Source organism: Agelaius phoeniceus, chromosome 3 (assembly GCF_051311805.1).
Source record: "Agelaius phoeniceus isolate bAgePho1 chromosome 3, bAgePho1.hap1, whole genome shotgun sequence".
NCBI classification, from domain to species: domain Eukaryota; kingdom Metazoa; phylum Chordata; class Aves; order Passeriformes; family Icteridae; genus Agelaius; species Agelaius phoeniceus.
Window position 1 is genome coordinate 53,749,998 of NC_135267.1, and position 19,427 is coordinate 53,769,424.

General features: G+C 39.5%; 1 protein-coding gene across 5 annotated transcripts in view; it reads left to right on the forward strand.

Annotated features, from left to right (window-relative positions):
• Positions 1-19,427, forward strand: part of NCOA7 (nuclear receptor coactivator 7) — an 85,375-nt gene that overhangs the window by 16,232 nt on the left and 49,716 nt on the right. For 4 of the 5 annotated variants that reach the window (XM_077175253.1, XM_054629898.2, XM_077175256.1 and 1 more), the window contains exon 2: positions 8,888-9,019. In XM_077175253.1, coding sequence (XP_077031368.1) covers positions 8,967-9,019 — 53 coding nt within the window. In that variant the 5' untranslated portion in view covers positions 8,888-8,966. Of the gene's footprint in view, positions 1-8,884; positions 9,020-19,427 lie in introns of those variants that run through there. The other variant, XM_077175255.1, reaches the window with a different exon arrangement.

Sequence of the window (19,427 nt, forward strand, 5' to 3'; positions counted from 1 at the left end):
TTCAAACACCAGTGTCTTTCTGCTCTACCTTAGTTTTATTTACATTTGATATAAATGTACTTCTTGTGATGGTGAGAAAAGAGCTGAGAAGAGAGCAAGTTTACTGTGAAGCTGAGGTCAGGTGTTTGTCTCTTGTAGTCTGTCATCCCATGAATGCTGGCACTCATCTTTCCACGTGTGTGCTTGCTAGTGCCCACAGAGCAGAGTCTCTGCTCAGGGAGTCACACTGATGGTTTTCTGCCCAAGCTTTCTGCCCCAGTCTGTCTGATGTTGTGCTTGCAATTCAGCTGTGTGCAGCAAAGCCTGCTGGCAGGGGGTGTGAGCTGGCCTGGTGGGATATAAACTGAAATGCAGATACAGAGCCACTTCTGTTGAGTCTGCTGCAAGTCATTGGTGTGGTAATTTTGGGAGGAGGAGTGTTATCAGGCAGCTGAAGTGGGCAAAAGGGAGAAAGGCAAAGGGCAATAAGACTTGGAACTGGCAGCTGCTTGCTCCATGGTCAGATTCTAACATCCTGAGACAAGGGAAAGCCCAAATTCTTTGGCTTGGCATTTTGACTGGTCAGGGTTGCCTTAATCACCAAAGGATATTTGCTGTTCATCTGTCTACTGTGATGCTGCTGTTTTGCTAGTGCAAATCCCACTTTGTGGCCTGTGTAATCTAATTCATAGAAACAACTCTGGAGTGTGGCCAGGCCTGCAGTGTGTGACACTGTGGATCCAGTGGCCTTTATCAGTATTCTGAGTGTGATAAGAGGGGACTCTAAGGAGGACTTGATCATGGCCCTTATAAACCTGGTAGAGAACCTGTAATTCATTTGCTCTGGGTTTGATGTGGTTACTTGTATGTATCTTTCTTGATCTTATCAAAACAGATGTGCAAGGCTTTCTTTGAAATACTCAACAGTTCATGAAATTAGTTGTTATGAGCAAGGAACATGATAGTGTCGACTAACAAAACAGCAAGGTGGTGCTAAGGGGGTTGTCTAAATGCTAGTTGATGTGTTGAATGTTCACCAGTTTTTTGTATTTTAGAAAACTGCAAGTACTTGGGGTTTTAGTTAAATGCTAGGGAGCACATCCATGAAAAGCCTTTTGAGTAAATGCCTATATGCTCCAGGCAGAGGTAAGGAAACAGTGATATATCCATCTTACCCTCTCTGGGTATGGTTAACTTCATCCTTCTGTGGTTGATATAATCACAGAGTCATTAAGGTTGGAAAAGACCTCTAAGATCATCAAATCCAATCTTTGACCAAATCCATATTGTAAGGTGCTATGTGTGCTCATTTTTTGAACACTTCCAGGAATGGTGACTCCACCATTTCCTTGGGGAGTACAGTCCAATTCTTAACCACTATTCTAGTGAAGAAATATTTCCTAATATCTACCTGAACCTCCCCTGGCACAGTTGAAGTCCTTTCCTTGTGTCCTATTACTAGTTGCCTGGGAGAAGAGGCTGACTGCCACCTCCCCAGGTCTTTGTTTCCAGTAGTTGTAGAGGGCAACGCTGTGTATACCTGTACAATATGAGTGTGAAAAGCTGAGAGGTCAGAGGGCTTGGACTTGATGCTTAATTGAATTGGGGTAGGTTGAAACAGGAGATACAGTAAGATGAAGGTACTAATTATTTTAAAACATCTACAGCAATGTTCTTGTTGACCTAAAAATGAAAATCTTCCCAGGTGGCCTGATTTTCAACAGCACTGCACTTTTACATTTGGAATAGCATAGCACTCTCTGCCTGTTAATAGTTTATACTGTGTTTTGTAACCAGTTTCTGTCTAGAAGCTGAGTTAAACAGTAAAATGCATTGTTGTGTATGGAAAATGCATCTGGTGATGTTCAGCTGCCAATGAGGGAAGATTAAATCTCAATGTTTTTGTCTCGTGCAAACATGACTGGTGATGTGGAATTCCTGGTAGCGTGTTTGCTTCCTCTTACTCTGTGTGAAACATGGCAGCCTGAGTTAGTGGGTTAAAGCCTCTTCCCGAGTAAAACAGGAATCATTTGTCTGGAGAATTAATTCTTTGGAGCTGAATCGGCTTTCAATAACAATAACATCAAGTTATAACAAATAATAAAACATCAAGTTTTGTTATTCTTGTGTTTCTGAATCAGAAATGTTTCTGCTACATTGACTGTCATTTATTTTATTTTATCTTTGTTCATGTGGACAGACTGTTGGAAATCCAGTAGGGGCACTGAAGGTGATCTGAGCTTAGCCTCTTCTTACTTTATTAGTAGGGAGTGAAAATGCTTGACCTTTTAGTTTACTACACCACTGTAGGGGGAATAATAACCTCCTAAACATTGTGCTCCGTTCCTCAAGAGCCAGGGTGTTTGTTTTCTTTGCCTGTCTTATCTCCAGATCTTATCTTCACTGTCCTTGACATCCCACAGCATGCAAATAGCCGCACTGAATCTCTTTGTTTCTCTCTATTTGTAGACACAGAAATTGTGACTGTTCTGTATTTAATATGAACAAGAAGTCTAGAAATTACTTCTGCTTACACACTTATTTTTCCATCTCTTTTTTTTTGTATTTTTATTTTTTGTGTATTTTAAGAGTGCACCTTTGTCACAAGAAACATGGCAGATGGAATACTTCAAAGATGAGAGGCATAAAGAAGGGCTATTCACCTGAGCAAGGCTGAGTGAACCTCAGGTGGAGTAGCTCTCCTGGGTTAGTGTCCTCCAGTTATGTGTAATGGACTGGAACTTCTTTATAGAGTTTATTAGTGTTTTAGAATTAACAGTACACTATACATCATTACTGTAATGTAGCTATATAATTGTATTAAAATAATTCAATATTTCAGATAGCTTTAGAGTAAACATTCTTTTGTCCATTGTTTTGAATGTATTAAGTTGGTTCTGTGTTTTACTTCCTTTGCTAGGTACTTTTCTGAAAGCTTCCAATCTCACTTTTTCCTAGGTCATTCTGCCTAAAGACAAGACTAAATAAAATTGTAGCTTATTCTCCTCTTTGCTGGCTGTGCATTTCTGTTACATTTCATCTTGAGATGCTGTAGTGTTTATACAGAAACTTTTATCTTTTCTATTACACCAAGTAACATATACTAGCAGAACCTAAAAACAGTAGAACTCAGCCTGCTTAGTCCAGTCAGTGATGCTTTAATGAAATGCTGCAACGTTTAGCATTTCTCATAAAGTGCAAGTGGGCATTCACTTTCCTGGTTTTAAAAATGGGAGGTCTATGGAAATGAATGCAAGGGTTATTATTAGTGTTCTGGCTTTGGAAGCCTAATAATAAGCATTTATATGACCAGTAGCAAATTAAAACGTCTCCTCTTCCATGTCAAACTGTTTATGTTGCCTTATGTTTAAAGATGGAGTGTGTTTTTATTTACTTGCATCTGCACAGTGCTCTGGTAACTGCTTTGGGCTCATCAGAGGCACAACTAGCAACCCCCAAGGGTTCAATTTCAGATCTAATACACTGAAACTCTTTCCCTTCTATCTGTGATTTGTTCTACAATTTCTTACTCTTCCAACTTGAGAGATATTTTTAGTATTGCTCTTTAGGTATTACAAAGGTACCTTTTCTGGTTTTTTGTCTTAGTAGTGGCTTATTGATGTAACCCTTGTCATCTCTCATGCTGCATCTTTTAGGGGTCAGAATTGGCACATGTACCCAGAAGACTTCTTATTCATAAGAAGATGCTGTTACAGAGTTGCAGACCTAAGCCAGATCATTAGTAATGCTTGGTGTCTGATATGACCAGTTTTGAATGTTGGTATTACAGCAGGCGATCGGAAGCGTGCACTGCTGTGAGCAGATGTGTGTGGTGTTTGTAATCTCAGGGGCAGAGGTATAATAGAGAAGCAAAACTAAAAAATTACTGTTGTGTGGGACTCTGTGCCAGAGAGCAGATGAGAGCTACGTGGTGTGTCTAGGCAGCATCCTGTTCCCTCAGCACAGTGGGGTCTCCCTGTTACATCCTTGCTGTGGCCACATCTGCTTGGCTGTCTCACTGGGAGTCTTGTACCTTCATCTGCTCTGCCTTCCCAACTGGAAAATTTGTGTGTAGACTGTAGACCTTCCCTGCTTGTTGTTCACAGTGTGATTGCTGCCACTGTCTCTTGTATCATGAGGGTCCTGCTAAGTTATGGAATACACTACCCTTGACTTGGTTTTCCTGAAGCCAATTAATTGCTTTTTTTACATGCTTGCTCCTTGCTGAAGGGGCTGAATGAGCCTGGATCCTCAGAGGAGTTAGAGTTAGGCTTTTTATGTTCTTTTGTGGTCTGAGCTACGATTCTTATGTATATACCCACAGAGCCAGATAAAATCGAGACTGTGCTATTGGTTTCCAAAGTCAGTCAGTTTAAATTCCACAGAAAAATAACAACTATCTCCTTGTCAAAGTAATCTCCTCCCATGTTCTCATTGTTAAGGCTGGATTAAAGCTACTGGGAGGGCACTTGCACACATTGCTCTTCTGCTCTCATTTAGGCATGTGGAGGTAATTCTTACAGTTCAGCTTCCCATTTACAAAGCAGGGAATTACATAATTTTCCTACCTCATGAGAGGTTGAGAGATACTGACTCTACAGGGTCATGAAAAATATGTCTAGAGAATTGCATGATCTTGAATGTTTCTTTTTCTCCATATGTTTTTCCAGGACTTGCAGTGGGAACAGATGGCCAAGAGAAAAGCTATCAAGTCCACTGAATGTTCTAAAAATAGTCAGATGCTTCATTGGCTTCTGCATTGCTGTGCTGTTGGATGTACCATTTTTCACATGCACAGTTTTGGAAAAGTAATGCCCACAATTAAAGGATTGCTTGTTGATGCTTTAGGGCAGCAGACAGGATTTCTGGGTACTTACTCCTGAGCACAGCAAGCAGGACTTTTTCTTGTTTCATGAAAATATGAGCTACTTAAGCTGCGAGTGGCAAGGTGAGCATTCTTCATGCATGAGAAGGGAAGGAAAAGGGAGAAAAAAGAATTTTGAAAAATTGGTAAATTTATCAGTCTTTAAAGGGTACTCTATTCACACACTAAGCTACTTTTAATCTTCTGTTCCTTGTTTTTATCCCTGCACTTAGAGTACCTTCTGCTGCTACTTTGAATGTACCAGTGCAGGAGGCTGCTGTCCTGCAGTGCCAGGTTGCAGGGAGGACAGCAGGACCTGGAAGCAGTTTCTGGAGGTCTTGAGAGTGTGGTGACAGTAGAAGGGGTGTGGATATCCATGGTCAGGAGTTCAGTCTGTTCCTGCGATTATAACATTTAAAAAACAAAGGTTTTTTTGGCCTCGTTGGAGCATTCCCATTCTAATTACAAATTTTCAGTAAACTCCCCAGAATTCCCTGGCAGCAACACTAGAGAGACACAGCAAGTATCCAGAAATGAGCAAATATAAATAAAATATTCAGAGCAGTAGGGCTAAATTAGGGAAGAACAGTGTATGTTTATGTATTTTGTTCTTTTCTTTATATAATTATCAGGTGCTGACACTGGCTAAATTGGGAAAGTGGCAAATTTTTAACAGGCTTCTTACTGAAATGCATTGTTTCGTTTGCCTTGAAAATGCCTAATTAAAGAATTAGCACTGCTGTAAACATATAATAGAAGATTTTCACAGTCTGCTTCTGTTCAGGGTGTAGAAAAGGTTAAACTGAGCCTGAAATTTATATAAAATGAGCTTTGTCATCCTTTGAGTTTGGACTGAACTCATGATATATGAGTAAGTTGTCTGTTTCTCAGCATATAAATATCCCCAAATACGTACATTTTTAATGGTATGCTGATTCAGTATTCATCTGTACCAGAAAGGAGCTGCCAGGAAACCAAGATTCATTTGAATCATATATCCTTAATAACATTTTATGCAGATGATAAAGATTACCTTGAATTTTTTTTTCTTTTCTTGTAAAATATCAAAGGACAAATAGGGGAGAAGTGTGGAGTAGGTTTGCCTTTTTTGATGTCACTTTAAATTGTCAGTGACATCCTGTAAAGTAAATGTGACATTTGTGCTGTAACTGCCTAAAAAACTAAAATTGAAAAGGACCTCTCAGAAATACTAAATACTAGTTTTCTGTAGCAATTACTGCAGTCTGTGCTATGTTCCTCCTAGCTGTCAGATTTTCTCTTTTTTTTTCCTTTGAGGCAACTAGTGCAAAATTCCCAACAACACAGGTAAACTCAGAAGTTAAGAAGTCAGCATTCCTAATTAGTTTGCTATTTCTAGTACTATGTTTTCAAAGTATAATTTTCAGACCTTAATATGCCTTTCTACATCAACACTGTTGTTTCTTCTAAGAAGGTAAACTAAGTAAGTTTTAGGTCAACAGAGTGGGATCTGACATTGAATTATGCTATTATGAAAATTTACTTGAATTGGTGACTGGATGTATATTGCTGGGTATTTTTATTAGTGAAAGAAAAAAAAAAAGCCTGAATGCCTTTGCTGTGTCTGCTCTGTGGATAACATTCCAATTTTCTCAGTGCCCATCTGTTATGAATACAATTATTTAATTTTTTTGAATTCTTGCTTTATTCCTCCTCCCCATGTGAAAGGAATTGGATTTGGATTTATTTGATATGAGAAGAAGAGGCTCCATACCCATGTTGGCATTGCTGGCTTTGTTTAGCACTGATGAAAGCAAACAGCAAAGCTCACACGTGGGGAGCTGAGCAGTGCCCCACTGGTTTGGTGCTGGCAGCTCCTGCAGCATCTGTGGTTAGGTCCAGGCTTAACCTCCTCTCTCCTTTTTTGTGCCCCTTTTTGCTGAAGCAGGGGTGGCTGCTCTGGCCCTGGGCCTGGCAGGGCTGTGGGCAGGCAGGGGTTTCTCCTCCTGGCTCCCTGGGCAGTAGGACTCTCTGTCTGCCAGCCTGGAGCTGGGCACTTACTTCCCTGGCTGGGGATGTCAGATCATGGGAGAGGAAGAGAATGAATGGAAAGAGCAGACCACTGACCCTTGCATGGGATTAGGTGGTGAGGATAGTCTCTCTTGCCTCTGTTCATCCCAACTGATCTTGCTTCAGTGAGGTGAAGGACTCTTCCCTCTTCTCATTCCCATGGGTCCTGCTGTCCTTGTGGTCATGGATTTAACACTATTTTGATGCTTTGGGGTTATTTGATAGTTCTTGGTGTCATTGTGAGATTCAGCTCTGGCCTGTCAGTGCCCTCATGGCGCATCAGAGTGTAGTGGAGGCAGAGCAGGTGAAGGGGGAAAGTGGTTCCTCTTTGAACTCATTTTGTAATTCGCTGTAGAGATTGTAGTTGAACGCTTTACTGTAACTCTAAAGGCAGTGCTAATGAAGCCACCAGTTCTGATCCTCTGAAGATCCAAGAACCTTCCCCAAGAGGGAAGATAGAGATGCATCAGACTTCTCAGGAACTATGTGGTGTCTTCATACAGGCTGAACATCTGAGCAGGCCAGTTTGTTCTAATGCTGCTGTTATGCTTCTGTCATGGAGGTTTAGGTGTCCAGCTGTGTCCTGCATCATGTGTTACCTCACAGAGCTAAAATAGTATTCTCTTCATAAAGCTAAAGATGTCAGGTATTTGCCATTTAAAGAGTACCCATTACTGTAAGACTACCTGATGTGTAAAAATGAGAGCAATTTGATTCTGATGCACTGGATGAATTCAAAACTAATGAGTTAGAAAAAGTGCATTTTGAAGCAATGGGCTTCATATGCTGTGGACTAATCATCCATCAATAAGGAGAGAAAATTGTGGCAAGTATTTCTAGCATGATTTGTTCTTGGGCTTTTCAAGTAGATTAGTCTGTCTTTGCTGCATCATCTCTTTTGTTGACATCTGGCAGTCTTGTAGCTTGTGATCTTTTAATGCAGGGGAAAATAATGGAAACTGATTAGGTCCCAGAGGATTTTTTCTTCTTTTGCTATGAATCATAATTTATGTGGCTTCTATTTCTTTGTTATACAGCCCATTAGACTAAAATGTTTAATAGCAACTACTGATTTGAGTTTATTCTGAAATACTGATAAAAGACTCTAAAGTTAACTCACTTTGTGCATGTGCACAAACCATCAGGGTAGGTTAAGCGTATGTTGAGGAGAGGAAAATGATAAAACATCTTGGCAGGGATCTTGGACAGCAGTTTATGTGGCATGTTGCTAATTACAGTAATTATAAAGCAGTTTGGAAATTCTCAGTTTCTGTTTTCCAAGGACTTTGGTACAGCATTACACCAAGAGGTGGTGATTTTCATGTCAAAAAACACTGCTACTGGTCTCCTTTTTTCTTTTTTAAAGTTCTCAGATAACCTAGATAACCTTTCCTAGTCCTGCCTATTTCAAGGTGACTACACTTCATTGGGAGAACCAGAGGTCCATCTTGTTTCTCTCTGTATGGTTGTTTGAGCTTGTATATTGGTCACAAATACAAAGTCAAACCTTGTATAGAATGTAGATCACTTTTTTCTTTTACATTGTTTTTAAAACTTTCAGATCTCTCAAAATCTTATAGTATTTTAAGTAATTTAAAATTTAAATTCAAAGTAAGCATTGTGTGTCTTACTGGTTATTCTGTTTGTACTATATATTTCCAAATTTCTCTTGATCTGCCTGTCTAGGAAACACATGAGACCTGGAAGATTTTTTTTGTATTTGAAAGTAGTTTAATCTTTCCAGAGTTTTAAAACTTGATGCTGCCCTTCGAGTTACCTGCTTTGCAAAATGTCTCTTCCACTGCTGAGAAACTGGCCTGAGTGCATTTATTGCTTTGTCTCATTGTATACTTAATGGACACTTCACAGCAAACATCGGTTAAAGTTTTACTTTGCTTTGTCACTGGGTCAGTTGTATTTCCACAACCTGTGGCTTTTGTAGGTGTTGTTGACATGTTGATTTATGAACTTCCTGTTTTTAACTGTTATATACAGGAGACTCTGCCTGGTTATGAGGTGCTGAGGGGAAACAGAGCATCACGCTTGGCTGCTCACCTTGCCCATTGCACTGTAAATGATGGAGACCAAGGAGGAGAAGAAGGAACGGCGACAAGGCTATTTTGCTCGGTAAGGTCACAGGGCTTATTTCAATGGTGATTACAATGCAGAACTCCTTATTCTGCCTTTTTGATAAGGCTTTGTGATTTTTTAAGTATGTGTAAAAATGAAACCCGTGCTGCAATATGTATCCAGAAGGTGCTTTCCTCGCTGTATCCCTGATGTTTAAGTGGAGATTTTTTTCTTTTGAGTAGCAGAGGATACTTGAATTATAATTCTAATTTGTAATATTAAACTATTCTTGGCTGTTCAAGTTGCAAATTGCACTGTATTCGAGCTTCTGGCATGAAGTTCCTGGACAGTGTTGATGAAACCAAGCATATCTGAAACATATGTGTGTCTAAATCTGAAGTTTGTTTTCACATAAAGCACAGATTAAGTAGTATTATCTCATTGGGTAAGGCTCCCTAAGAAAAAATAAGCTGGCTAAACCATATCATCTTTATAAATAAAAGCAATGTTTTTTCAATCATTTTTATCATTTTGAATTCATGATTGGTGATTTTTAAGAAATAAAGGATGTTGGTTTCCTAATAACTTGTCTTTGTTAATTTAGCAAGTCTCTAATCATCTCTGAGCTCTGATGTACAAGAAGAACCAAAGCTCACTTATTCTTTTGAGGGGATAGGAAATAGGTTTAAAAAAACATCTTTGCCTCAGAGATGTTTTCTGTTCTATTGAAGAGGAGAATTGTATCCTGTCTCCACTCAGTACTAAATAACTGCAGCCTTAGTGCATTGCAGTCTAGATCTAGAGACATGCCTGTCACAACATTTGGAAGTAGTGTGGGGAAAAGTTGCTGCTGCTTTATTGCTATTTAGGTTCTATGTAATGGTGGCTAAAGACTGGAGGAAGTTTTGGTCATGTGTTAGTGTCTGGTGACTTGTTTTCTATTTGGAGAAATGCAGTTATGTTGATGTTGGCAGAATGTTGCAGTTTGGGATTCTGAGAAGGGGAAGTGGATAGTGGCACCTAAAACAGAGGAGGCATTATGAAGGATAAAGCAGAAGTAGCTAAAGGGATTGTACTAAGGAACAAGAAATTTTCTGTTAAAGAAGACTCAGGCTTTGAGATGGATGTCTGAGTAAGATGCTTTAGTGTTGAGAATGTTTTGTGTTCTTTCTAAGTGCTGTCTACTAAACAAGTGGAAATCCTCAAGAGGCCTTCAGGAAGGTCCTTGACAATTATATTTAATCTGCTTTCCTCTGTCATCTTGTGAGTGTTCTCTTTTAAAAATTCACAGGAGCAGCATGTCTTGTGTGGGCATAGGACACTGAACAAGGTTCAAAAAGATGGGAAATCAATTTGTAGTATTAGCACTTAGCTGCTGTGTAACTTTGGGGAGGTTACCTCTTTCCCTCCCAGCTTGCTTCTTTTTTCTTTATATAGGTTGCAGGTCTTGGCTCTTCTTGTACATCAGAGCTCAGAGATTATTAGAGACTTTCTCAATTAACAAAGACAAGTTATTTAGGAAAGCAACGTCACTTATTTTTTAAAAATCACCAATCATAAAGTCCAAATTATAAAAATTATTGAAAAAGCATTGCTTTTATTTACAAAGATGATATGGTTTAGCCAGCTTACTCTTTCTTAGCTAGCTAGGTGTGGTGCTCAGTGTCGGAGTGGTTGTGCTTGCAATTGTTGGAGGGGAAGCTTGAGAATCCCAAAATATATGCTGACAAACCAGCTCCTGAATTGCAAGATTAAGATGAACATGAAATTGTCTGCATCTCTGTCCCCCAAATTTAGCATTGTTTACACATTTGTCCTTTTAAATATTTGAAATTGCTCTGTTGAAGACACCCACTCACCCATCATATATTTCTACTACAAATACAGTACCTCAGTTTTCCCAGGTCTTCCCTCCTCCCTGTGGCAAGTGAAGCTGAAATAAAACTTTCCCCATCCATTTTTGCTTCTTACCAAATGCAATTTTACCCACTGTGTTTTGGGGTAAAGGGCTTAGTTTTTGCCTTGGTTCTCAGGAAACAAAAATAGTGATTTTTTTTTCAAACAAAACAGAAATGTCTTCAAAACTTTCTAAAGAGTGATTTAGATTCCATGTGTAGATAAAATGTTACAGCTCGTAGGAGTTTAACAGGCAAGAAGTGAAAGTGTACGAGTAATATGAACATAAATTTCTCTTATGCAATAGGTCCTTATTTAACTGCTACTCCTACTTAACCACACAGAATAGTCTTTTTTTTTTTGCCTTTTTTTCCCAATCATGTTTGTAGGCATTTCTGTTGCCTTCTGTGTCACTGGCTCCCAAATGGACCAGGATCTGTGCTGGTATTCAGCAAGTCCAAAAACAGATGGCACAGTGTAATGGGTGTACAGTGGCACATTTCTGTGTATTGACTCTACTGTGACATCTGGTGCTTTTTATTGTGATTATGTGCCCATGAACCCAGATAAAACCTCCTATTTCCCTCTGCCCGTGCATCTTCCCTCTCACAGAATGCAGAGCCTTGTTTTCCCTTGGCCATTGTGTAGGCTTGAGTTCAGGGGTACTTCACCTCATAAAATGAGTAGCCATTAAATTTTCAACTTAATTTAGAAAGAAACTACCAGAATGAGTGTTGTGTATCACATGGAAAGAATTGCCTTGGATATAAATTGGTAGTCTGGACGGCTGAATGTACAGCTTGAAAGTGGAATTGTTTTGTATTTGCTGTTGTGTGCTGCTGGATATATTTTGCATGTGCTATTGTGTGATACTGGCTATCTTTGGACAAGCAGTTAAAGGATATGAGAAATCATTAGGGAAGAGTTTGAATAGTTTTTTGGAAGAATGAGAAAAGGAGCTGTTTCAGGTTCCGATTTTCTGGGTCTCAGCATTCATCACAGCAAGTTGCTGAGCATTTTCCATGCTTTGTACAATCCTGTGTTAAGTAGCTGTCTCCTACTGTCTTAGGGAAAAGAAATAAGTGTGCTTTATATGAAAAAATGCTGCTTTTCAACAAGTTGACCAAAATACTTACATTATTATACTTACAATTTTATTAATTGTTATGTCTTCAACTTGTGGTGACTTAATCTGAACAATCTGTGTGGAGATGAACCGTAAAAACCATACTTATGTTGAATGATTTCTTAATAGTTTCCAGGGGAATTATGAATTTTAGTTTTCAGTTTCTTTTTAGTCACTACTGAGAGCTGTATTTCTGAAGCCAAAAACGAAGTAGTAGGGAAAATATTCTCACTGGGATTTGGGTGCCTTTGAGTTTACATTGGTCTTGCTACCATCATTCTGTTGAGAAAACCACATAAATGTCTAGGACATGCTCCAAAGGCCAATCCAGTAGGCAGAGACTCCTTTTAGCTCCAGGTTTTTAATACTTTTTTAGAACCTGAAGCCAGTTGTATAGCTTGATGCTCACCTCCTCTTTCCTTATGATGCCAATATCTAAGGGAAATAAAGGAATTCATAACATATTTTAAGTTGATTTAGGTTCTTGGCTTAGATATGTAAATTTACATCCATACAGATGAAGGTTTATACATTAAACACAAGATTTAAAAAAGATAAATATAAGTGTTTACTGCAGTTGTTGTTTACTTGTTACCAGCTCCAATTTACAGATTTTTCCCCCTTCCAATTATTTTTGACACTTAAAAATAAATAAAACCATACAACAAATGGTTTTCAGTTTTTCAGTCCCATAGCTGTTATGACCTAACCATAGCTTTCCTTTTAAGTATTCACAACAATTCCAACAGTAGGAATCATTGATACATAACTACTGAGCTGTTAGCAGCTAGATTCTGGAAAGCTTAGCTGGGGAAGGCATTATATGTAATTGTCATGTTACTGTTTTTCCCTGATCCTTGCTCTTGGCAGCTGTTGGAGGCAGGATGTTGGCTTGCACAGACCCTTGGTCTGAAATGCTGTGGTCACTCCCTTGGTCAGTCTTCTGCATATTGCAAGCTGTCAGATTTGTAAGCATCTCATTTGGACTTTTCCTGTCTTCTGTTTTATTCCCATATTCAGTAATTCAGCACTTCATATTTTTTATTCCTGTGGTTATTAAGACACAGTAGGATGATGAAATAAAAACACAGTGAGCACAGAGGGACTGTGTGGAAAAAGGGCATCAGTGGTGGCTAGGAGAGAGGAAAACCTAGATAAGATGCACAAAGTTACTTCCTTGAGGGCATCTCATGTATGTGAGACCTTTTCATAAGTTTGTCTGTTAGGTGTGGTTCTTGTTGGCCAGACTTACTATATCTATGTAACAGACTTCAAGTGTTGGCTGCTCCTCAGCTCACTATTCCTCCAGCAGTTGCCTCCTTGCAATTGTTCTAATTCTGCTGAGCCAATGTGTTGATGTTTATTCAGGTTTCCTGTAGCACCCATATTTTATTTTTTGCTTTTAGGAGGAAAAGTTTTCCATACATTGTTTTTAAACCATCATGGAGGTTTATCTTGGGTGTGAAGAATAGTCAAGCCAAGATCCTGGAGATGCTTAAATATTTTTTAAATGGCTCTAGGAAATAATTACATCATTTCAGTTCATCTGTACAATGAAAATATCTTAGCTCTGCTTCCAGATATATAAACATTACCTCATAATTGAGTTACTGAAACTGAATAACAGTATTGCATTTTATTCATATTGTTTCAGGCAATATCATGTGTGCCTGAGGCATTCTATTTTGTAAAAAAAGGCTGAATATATCACTACTTCAGATTTATGGGGCACACTGGTTATTATTTGCTCTGTTATTTAGGGTGTGTGTGTGCAGGATAGTTGATTTGCTATGGTGGATAGTTGAAAAAAACCCATAAAATATTTTCTGAAACATACAGTGTTATGATTTACCTGCCAGGTACTTATGCTGGAGTGGTTTCAATGTTTTTAGCAAACATTCTGTCTTCTGTGCTGTAGGTCAGTATTTTAGCTGCCCTTTGCAAATGTCATAGTGTAAGAAGTTGAACAATATCTAGAATTTCACTGACAGCATCCCTGGGACCTGTTAGGTGGGGCTTTGGGAGGTTGGTCAGGTCCTTCAGATGCTTGAGAGACACTTGCTAGTCATTGCTTACAAATTTTTTAGTGTATATATATGTGTGTGCATGTGTCTATGTATATATGTGTATATATATATATAAAGTTTTCTTTTTATCATAGGTGTAAATCTGGAGAATGAGAGTTGGGAGGGAAATTGAAAATTGAATCTGCTTTTTCTGAAGTGTTGCCTGGGAGAAGTTGAACAGCTTTTTATCTTGGGAACTGTTTCCTCATCTCACATTGGAGTTGCTTTCTGGATTCCGAGGTTTCTGGGTTAGCAGTCTTGTAATTCTGTGGTGCAGGACAGAATTCAGCAAAAGAGCATGAATCACCATTTTCTGTTTAGTCTTTAAATCACAGAATTATTCCCAATGTGAATGCTTCTTCTGGGAAACATAAACAAGATAGTGGTTTTTGTAGTCTTGGTTCTTTCCAGTGCTTTCATCCTCAAGAGTAGTGAAGTCGTTTAGGATTGAGGAAGAATTTTGTTACTGGTAACAGAATTAGTGAAAGTATTTAATGGGGCCCTGAGGCTTTCCTCAAGCTTCTTTGAAACTTTCCAGTACCAGAAATGCTGTTTATGGAGGTACAAAGCTTGTGTAAGACAGGAAGCATGGCTAACCTCCTTCCCCATTCACTTCCCCCTGCATGTGAAGTGAGATTTGGGTAACAGTGTGGCCTCTGAAGGAAGAGGCTTTTTTTAGGACAGAGAAGAAAGGTGGAGTTTTGTGTTTTTCTGGGTTTCTTTGAGAGCAGACTAGGCAGAGAAGAGAGTTTAGTTACTTTCCAGATGTACTGTGTCACACCAGTAATATCACAATTTTTCTCCTTGCAAGATTCTTGTAAGGTTGGATTGTTAGAAGCATGCAATGACCTTAAATTTGCTTTTCCCAAAGGAACCTTTGGTTGTCTCTTAATCAGCCTTTAAAAAGAAACTTATTTAGCCTTCTTTATAGAACATAAATAGTTACACCATGGGTCTTTTGAGGTAGACATCTGTGCAGTTTGGATAACAGTGGCTATTAATATAGTTGCAGTGTAATTTGTCTTCCTCTACTTCCCTTTCCTGCAGCCTATAGCTGGGAATGCCAGGCACTTAGGTCTGTGCTGGGCATTCCTGGTCCAGCCATTCCTGGACATTCCTGGGCCATGCCATTTACCTTTTTGCTCTTGGAAGGATTTAAAGACATATCTTAAAAATGATGAAATTTGTAGGCTTGACAAGGTGGCTTTCTGGATAGGTGAGATACAGACTTCTTACTGGATCTGATATAATTACATTTTTAAATTGTTGTACTGTTTCTGTAGTGTCTGTAGATATGGTCTTGTCCTTTCAGCCTCCCAGGTGTTCTCTTCTGTTCTTAGGCACTTGATGTATCTACTGTGTAAAATTCTGCTTAACCCCAGTGAACTGTTTTAAAATTAAGTCTAGCTTAAACACTGGTGGAAAGGTAGGATAATACTTGGCAGAAGTGTGGTGGCATGGTTGATTTTGAAGTGATGCTGTGTAGGATGCTGATGAAAGGAGGTGGTCACACTCAGCCTTCTGGTTTTGCCATGTCTTTATGGATGACAGAGTTGCCATCACTGAGCTGCCTAAGCATGAGGGCACCTTCCAGAAGCAGCCACCTAAAGAGATGCCTAATGGTACTGACTTTTTAGTGGTGCTGTTAATCAGCTTCTGCTCATGCTCTGAGAAATAGCAACTGTCTTACCTCCTGTTGGCAGCAGTCCTGGTCAGCTCTCCCATGCTTTGTACCACAGGGAGTAGGGAGTGGGCTGTACAGTATTTTGAGAAGGAGAACAGTCAGTGTTGTGAGCTAAGTTAGAGTTTGCTGGATTGAAGAAAACACAGGTTGATAAGAAGATAGACATGCACCCTCAGGGAAAGTGTTTCTGGCTCATGAATAAAATTGCCTGTCTTTGTATCTGCCATCATTTGAGGCTTTTGTCTGTATGGTTTTGCCATATGCCATGCTACATTATATAGTCTATTTCTGCTAAGAGTGCTGCATGTTTAAGGGGAAAGGTATGAATGATACCTGCAGGAACATGTTTTTGGAAAGGGGCAGTTTTCCCCCTCTGTCTGAGAGACTGGAAAGCACTATTTAGCTAACTGCTAAGGGAATTCTGTTGGTAAGAGGGGAAATACAGTGGGTACACCTGTCTGCTTGCACTGTATCTGAACTACTAGATGCACATTCTAAAGTTTTTGCTGCATGCCTTTAGGCATTGGGCTCCCCACTCTTGCCTCCCCAAGGAAATGAAGCTTTTTGCCTCTGCTCTGGGGCTTTGAACAGGGTAAGAGGCTGTGTGCACACTCCTGGTGGCCTTAGGCTCCCCATGGTAAACTCTCATGCCCTCAGTGTTAATCCAGCTTCCAGACTGTGTTTGGAAGGGATTTCTTCCATCCCACCTGCACCTGCCAATCTGATTATCTGGAGGTGACTTGTAAGTGTAGGTTTTTGGTGGTTTTTTCTGTCCTACTCTGTAGTCTGAGCAAGGAGAGTTTCCTGGGATCATCTGAAATTTGAAGATGTATGTTACCTATGCTTTAAGTCTCTCATGTTAGTCCACCAAGATCTGTGGGATTCCTCCTGTTGATTTATGTGAGAGAAAATCCCAAGGAGAGCAGCAGGAGTGGTTAGGAATTCGGGGAGGAGGGAGATAATTGTCCTTATACTGGAAAACCTTTGTAATGTAAATAAGCCACAAATCAGCTCTCTGGATGTCTTAATACACTGAGTATTTTCCTGTGAGACAGCAGTTTCTGGCACAGAGAATTTGTCTTGTATAACACTTAATATACTGCTAATAACTTTAGGCTTTTGCTACTATTTTTCTGGACTGGCTATTTTTATTTCAGTAGGTGTAAGCTTAGCAGATAGCCAATCACTGGTAAGCTTAGTTTAAATTATATTATGGTTTTGGCATAACAGTGCATTTCTGTAATGGATTTTTACTTTCAGTACTGCTTCTATAAATAAATGACTTGAAGGTGTCAATCACATGTTTCAATCAGATGATCTTTAAAAGTCAAATCTCAAGCAGAAGATTTTTCTGTATATTCACTATCTGTTAGGGAATGAAATGTTAAAAAGATGATGCTGCTCTTTCCACCTGGACCGCAGCAGGTGCTGCATGTTGTAATTCTGCTTGTGTGAGGCTAAGAAGGACTTTTTGTTGTTACAAATACTGCCAAAAGTATTTTTTTTCTTTTTTTTTTTTTTGGCAATCCAAAACTACAGCATATGACTCTGGTCCCATGGACAGATGCATTTGAGCAATTTTGTGCATGTGAGGAACCATACTGTTAGGTGTTACAGAACAGTGAAAGCTGCTTGTAGGAGCTGAGCTGTGCAGGCACGAGTGGTGGGAGCAGGTCCAAAGCACTGTGGCTGCAGGGAGAGGTGCCAGAGCACCAGAGGGGAGGGGAAGGGATGCCAGCAGCTCCCCACCCACCTGCCATAACAGGGGTAGGTGCCAGCATGCCAGGAAGCTTCCCTTCCCAGCCCAGAAGGGAAGAGGCTAGTGGGCATAATGGCAGGCAGCAGGACACAATGTCACAGAGCACCTCCCTTATCTGGCGTGGGCTGGCTGGATTTGACAGGAGGTTGTTGTCCTTGAAAGTACCAGGAGGCTGAAGATAGCTCCTGGCCTGCTTGTCCCCACCACCCTCCTGCTCTGCATGTGCAGGGAGGAGGCAGCAGCCCTCAGCCTCCTGGGTGTGCTGCTGCAAGGAGCAGAAGGGCTGCCTCACAGGATTCAATTCAGGAGCACTCTAACGTCCTGATTTCCTCAGCTTATTGTTCTAGTTCAGCTACTGCCTCAAGTGCAGTGAGACCTCATGGACTTACAGAGTCCAGAGAACATGGAGATAGAGCAGAGCCTCTTGTTCTTCCCATCTTCCATCACGCTGACAGAGGGCAAGGTTTACTTTTGGCTTTTTCATTTTCCCTAAAGTAATTGCTTCTTCCCCTTCCAGCCATATACATTTTGAGTGCAGGTTAAAAGTTTCAGTTGAAGTGAAAATGAAAAAATGCAAATATTCTTCAGGCAAGAATAAATCCATAAATAATATAATATTTGATATAAAACCCACAGAGGAGTTTTAACAAGTAGTAATTAATACACATTTTATCTCTGATGAGTGTAATTGAGGACCGACTACACTAATGTAGTGGTATGGCTGCTGAAAAATATCAGACCATGTCAAATTCTCATTTTAAGGTATATGCTTGTTAGAGGTTGCATTTGTACATGCCTGCCATGTGACTGTCCCACAAAGACAAGCTCTCCCTGTCTTGTAATTTTTATACCTGTGGTTAATGGCCTTTTCACCACAGTATTAAAAAGGTGGTGCCATATTATTTTGTACAGAACATGATGCAGATACTTGTTCAGGGTGTAGATTGATCATGATTCTCACTTATGAAATATCTGTTCTATGAGACAATATCAGCCATTATTCTAAACATTGAAACTACAGATTCTTTTTTATTCCTCCATGACAGCACGGCTGTGTGTCTTTTCAGAACTTTAATCCATGTGACAGTAACTTAAGTGAACTTGAACATTTCTTCTGTGTTGTATGCCAGTTCATGGGAAGTCTGTTCAGGAAAGCCATTAAACTGCTCAACATGCAAAATAGGTTGCAAGTTGAGGACAATGAATGCAAGTTGTTTGAGGACAATGTTGAGAAATGAGATATGCATTTGGTTGGTTGAGATTTCTTTTTAGCAGCTACTCTGAAATACTTTAAATAAAACCTTTTTCCACTCACGTTGCTGTGCTTTTTGCTGAAATTTGTTCCTGAATAGATAAGTTTTCAACCTGTTTGTAGGCCTGTGCACAGCATCTCTTATACTGTGATATCCAGCTGTAACTAACAGAATCCTTGAGAAATATGTGGTGACATTTGGATAATTTTGGTGTTATTATGAAAGTTAGCATTTAAAGCCATTGGTTTGGCTTCCATGTAGTGTCTTTTTTAAAAGAAAAAAACCTTGGCCTTGTCTTTATATTGATAATATAAAGGAGAAAGCGGATTTTTTTCTTCGTGTTTTTCTTTTTCAAACTACTTTTGTTTGCAGCTGTGTTAAATTGATAGTTTGATGCCATAGAGGTTGCTACAGTGATGCAGAGCACCTCAACATTTAAATGGTAATTTGCAAAGTAACTTTCTTAAGAAAAGCAAAGGCTAATGGAAAGACAGGTACTTTAAATCCAAGTCCCCTCCCTCTCTAAGATAATCTCTATTATTGCTCATTTAAATAAGAAAACTGTTGAATTTTTGACTTTACTTTGGTCACTGACTTCTCAACCATAGCAACTTTTGGATCACCCCGACCCTTTTGGTCCGCAAACACTGACAGGTGACTTCACTTACGAGTTATGTCAAC